Consider the following 5,602-nt stretch of genomic DNA (forward strand, 5'->3'; position numbering starts at 1 on the left):
ACTCACTCATTGACTCCGATGAGTAGGCCTACTTGTTACACACTAATAAATGATGGTTTCTCTGTAAAATATATCAAAAAGCAGTTGTGAAAACAGCTTGTCAACATTACTTTAGGTTTAGACTAAGATCTTACTGTTATAACCATGTAATAGCAAGTGGGCCCACCGGTGGACCAGTGTCTTAAAGAACCATTTTCCACTATAAAGAAGCTTTTGTGCATTGCAATGACATTTACACAAACATGGAGATCTCCCACTCCACTGAAGCCATAGACTCGCACTATTTTCCGCTCCTTTGATGCCAAATAGTACCCAGAGTTTTGATTGTCTGAGCTGTGTTGTTCTTCAAGAGCAGGAAAACATTTAAGCCCCGACTCTTGGCAGTGTGGATGGATTGGAGGTTGTTGATGACTGGATTGCTTTATTGGCCAGAGCAGGAAGTGGGTCAGGGGGTTGCCCTTTAAGTAATAATTCATTAAAATCAGCAGGGAGACTATAATAATGGAAAACCTTTTCTGTGAGACCAATTTTGGCCTATCAAAATGTTTCCAAAATTGTGTTCAACAATGTTTCTGTGGTAACAACATTAAAGTTGTGTATTATCACAAGACTGCCGACTGTCATATTTAGTTTTTACAATCAAGATGTTAACTTTCATTTCAGACCATATTTGGTCAGATAGTTTGTATATATATATTTTTTTCTCTCTCTCTGCCAAAGGTTCCAAAACAAGCCAAAGCATTCATTTGTGTGTGTCATTAACTGTAGTAATCGAATTACAAGTACTTATATTTTTGGAATCTGATTATGTAATCCAGATTACATGTAATCAGTTACTACCCAGCACTGCTCACAGATGTGTGTGGTTAGACAATGTATTTGACATTAATAACTGTAGGGAAAAACAAGGAGGTAAAGAGGAGAAGGAATGATAGGATAAGAGTGAAGAGAAGAGATAAAACATGAATATCAGGGTCAAAGGCCGAGAGAGACAGAGTTGAACGAACACCAACTATACAAATCATCACAGTCGATTTTCGTAATCGATCCGAACACAAAACGGGTCACACGGGTCTCATGGGTTCCTCCGCTCCGCTGGAGAAAATGCATCCTAATCCCAGTTTATTTTTCCAGTAGAGTTTACTTTGCTTATGTTTGGCTGCGCTTGAAACATTTCATGCCAGACCTTGCTGACCTTGTGCTTGTGACACTGGATAAAACTGCCTTTTGAAAACTTCTTTTGAAATTGAACACATCTATGATGGTGAGAGTGGTTTATAGTCTCGGTCTCATGAGACGGCAGCTTTCTGTGCGCATGTTGACAGAGCGGCTGTCTGGACTAAATGACACCTGGTCTAAAGGGGATTACTGAGCTGATAAAAACAACACAGGCCAAGGAAGAAATCAGTTGTAACAATTTTGTTATTTCTTTGAGCAGATTTAAGATCAGAAGAAGTTGGTATAACCAAATTGTGCAGAAATCCAAGTAACCTATGACATTTCTTTTTTTCAAAACTGGTCAAAATGTTGCCAACCCTGTGATTATACAGTAAAAATGAATGTTACGAGGTTGAAAATCAGCACAAGAGTGTCTAATAAATGTCCAGGGCTGGGTAGATTACTTACAAATTGTAGTCCATTACAGATTACATCATGAAAGTTGTATTTAATAACGTAATCTAAGTTACTTGTTTTAGGGAATGTATTCAGATTACTTTTAAATGACTTTTTACCTAACTTGGTTTAAACGTAACATTAAATGTACTCTATTGATATAAACCATATTATTTGATATCAACATCATGAAGTGCATTAACCATTATATTACATCGGGGTTTTCCTAACTGGGGTTTGACAAGAATTCAGTCATAAAAATGTAAAATAGAAACGAATGATTTTAAAACAAAAATCGAAATAAAATGAACACTGAAAATAGACATAATTAATTTGTTTACCTGCATGTCAATGTGACCATTAACCGACACCAGAGAACTGTGAATATGCAAATGTCTTGTTAAATTATTGAAATTGGAAGTATTTAGTACTCAATTTTTGGAATCGGATTTTGTAATCCAGATTACATGTAATCAGTGACTATCAGGACTGTAAATATCCTTTAAAATATCATCCCATGACACATTATTTACGGTCAGTTTCTTGTGATTCATGCCACGTATGAAATTTGTTTGTAAATGAGATTTTCCCACCTGTAACAGAGTTGAACTCATGCCAATTTGGTAACACTTAATTTTAAGGTGTCCTTGTTACACGTCACACATACTTACTATTATAATAAATAAATTATGCATAATTACATGCAAGTAACCCTAATCCTAATCCTAACCATATAGTAAGTACATGTAGTTAATTAATATTACTCAGTATTTAAATATATAACTACACTGTAACAAGGACACCTTAAAATAAAGTGTAATCGACATTATATAACAAAGACTGTAGGAGAATGCTATTCTTTTCGAACCATCTGGTCACAATTTTCGACAAACCATTATTTTTAAAGGGGGAAATGTCACAGTATAACAGGGTTGAACAAAAAGATCCACAACACCCATGAAACACATGCAAAAAGGAAAACCAATATGACTTTTATGACAACATTTTATTTCAAAACAAAAGAACAGTTAAAAAACAAACAATGTAGTCATGATCCGAGTCATTTAGAGAATGATTCATTTACATGATTCCTTTGAAACGCATATAAGATTTAACATGGACATATATGATTTCTCTGATGTTAATTACCCATAAAACCTTCATCAAAACAGGGTTTGGGAGTCATATAAACACAACATTGGCATCATAGTGGCACTGCAATAACTTAGACTCAACAGAAAATGACAAGGGCTCTTTAAGAAGCAAAGGATTGTGGAAATTGACACTGTGATGTATTATGCCAATATTATATACAACATGTAATTATGAACAAACACAAACTCATCTATCAAATGTGTTGGATTCAGGCTTTGGCAAAACTCCGTTCCAATGTGAAAAGCTATTTGTAATCTTCTGCTGTGGTTATTCATGGTGGATAAAAAGCAGAGGCTATAGAACTCCTGCAGGGAGATCTTCTTTTGCTTCTGCATTATTCAAAATCTCAGTCATGCCTCAATAATATAAAAAACACACAAACAAAAAAAGAAAACCTTATATAAAAAATCTACACAGGGATACATAGATTTATACATACAGCATGTGTAATGTATAATAATTTGTACTACATTTTTTAATAATGCACCCATTCACCTTTACAACTGTGACATGTGCAAAGTAAGGTGACGTTGCTTAGTTTACATACATTTCAGATTTTTCTCTGATGTTTCAAGTCCGTGCCCATAAACACCTTAGTCTCTTCAACATACGTCATCCTAAAGAAACAGGTCAGCCAAAAAAGACAAATTTTGAATGAAAAGTTCATCATCATTGAATGATAACAGAATTTCTATTTTTGGATGAACTATTCCTTTAATTCATTATGGTCTGGTACTTTGTAAATAAATTCAAAGACCAAAAAGCAACATGCTCCCCATCCTTATCAAAGCCACTAAAATCACTATTGCACAAATAAATGTCAATTACCTGAACAAACAACAGCCGTATGCCTTCGTATGGCAAGCCATTTTACCAAAAACATGTTTTTGAAATGGTTGAATTTTGCAAATACATTTAGTTTTTGAAAGAAAACCTTTTCATCAAACACAACTGGGTCTCATTTACTTACTGCAGGAACAGACATTTTCATGCAGAAATCGTGATTCCTCAGCATATTCTTTACAATAAATTTATAAATAAATTTACAATAAAATGTAGAACCAACTAAAATCACATAGTGCATTTGTGCCTGCCCACTTTTTTTCAGCAGCTCTGGGTCCCAAAGTATTTTTCCCATTCATTTTTTTCCATAGGGATCCAAAATAAACGTTTTTGTTTACATAATATATGTGTGTGTACTGTGTATGTTTATTATGTATATATAAATACACACACATGCATATATATTTTTAAGAAAAATATGTTATGTTTATATTTTAAATATGTTTATATATAATATAATTTATATGAATATAAATATATACATGTAAATATTTTTCGAAATATATACTGAATGTGGGTGAAGTTTTTGTTTACATAATATGTGTGTGTACTATGTACATATTCATAATAAATGTACATAGTACACACACATATATTATGTAAACAAAAACTTTAATTTTGGATGCGATTAATCGCGATTAATTGTTCGACAGCACTAGTTTACATACAAAGTTGTGAATTTAACTTGTGCGCAAAATTGGAATATCACATAAAACATTCGCGAATAAAGCAAGTTTCAATCCAGTTATTGCCATTGAATGTCATTTTTGATGTGCATTACAGAATTAATTTTGTAAATGTGTTTCCATCATAATTTAAGTGCATGTTTTCTTATTAGGAAAAAAAACTTATCCGATTTAGTTGAGCTCATAGGTTTTTTATGTGCATTTTTAGAATTTAGGCATATCTTGGCATTTCCATTCAGAATTTTGTTTTGTTGTTTGTTTGTTTTTTGCCGATAATGCACATAAAAGTAGGTGGATGGAAACATAGGTAATGAATGCTGTTTTTCTTCCAGAACCCAACTGTTGTGCTCTATTCTACATCAAACCCTTATATAGATATTGGTGTGTTTATGTAAATTAGTGCGGTCTTTCAACATTAGAAAGTTAAAAACCAATTCATGTGCATAGTTTAATCTTTTTTCTGTCTGTATAAGTGTGTATGAACCCATGCAATGTTTAGTAAATGAGACCCAATGTTTAGTTTTTGCCACTTAATAAAGATGACCTGTATATGGTGACGCTTGTCAAAAACGTGCATATATTTTCTCAATCGCTCTGAATGAGAAAGCTCCCAAAAAGTTACTCATCTTTCCTCTTTTATGGAAATCTCCTTCATGAGATGGTCCCATGTGCATGCAATTGTGAAACATCCATGAATCCATTAATGGAACCAGCCACTTCCATTCTCAAAGCTTGGTTAAACTCACAAATGGCGCCTGCTGAGAAGCTCTGTAGGTGAATTTTCCGTTTCTTTGCGATGCCTGGTGTGTGTGATTCTGAGTGTTGCTCCCTGCAGAGTTTCATGGTGGCTTGTGTTCCATTTCATTGTTCTATCAGAGGAGCAAATGCCCTTGATGCCACAGGTGAGTCTTTGTATCGAGTTTTTTTGCGTTAGGCCACACAGCAACGGAATTTTGAGGAGGATATGGAACATTTATATTTCCTGTTTAATTCCAGTCCTCAGTAGTCCACTCAGATGTGCCGCATTACACACAAGGCCGAGGAGGTGGGCGATCTGGAGGAGGAGCTCTGTCTGGAGGCGGGGCTTGAGGGGGCGGGGGCAGCGAGGCAGGAGGGGATGGTGGAAGAGATGTGGGCGGAGAAAAGTAGAGAGTGTTAGGAGACGAAGACCAGATGGGGGGCGGAGAATAGGATGGAGGAGGAGTAATGGGTGGAGAAGGGTTGATGGCGTGAGGTGGGGGTGTAGAAGGTGCCGGGGGAAAGCCGGAGGACAGGGAGGCAGGGGTACTGTGGGGGGGGGGGGG

General features: G+C 35.5%; 1 protein-coding gene across 1 annotated transcript in view; it reads right to left on the bottom strand.

The window, feature by feature from the left end:
• Window positions 1-4,537: 4,537 nt before the first annotated feature.
• Window positions 4,538-5,602, bottom strand: part of LOC107661337 (anthrax toxin receptor 1-like) — a 56,616-nt gene continuing 55,551 nt past the window's right edge. The window contains exon 19 of the mRNA XM_016450857.1: window positions 4,538-5,580. Coding sequence (XP_016306343.1) covers window positions 5,324-5,580 — 257 coding nt within the window. The 3' untranslated portion in view covers window positions 4,538-5,323. The remainder of the gene's footprint in view (window positions 5,581-5,602) is intronic.

This window comes from Sinocyclocheilus anshuiensis, unplaced genomic scaffold (assembly GCF_001515605.1).
Source record: "Sinocyclocheilus anshuiensis isolate Anshui unplaced genomic scaffold, SAMN03320099.WGS_v1.1 scaffold703, whole genome shotgun sequence".
Lineage (NCBI taxonomy): Eukaryota > Metazoa > Chordata > Actinopteri > Cypriniformes > Cyprinidae > Sinocyclocheilus > Sinocyclocheilus anshuiensis.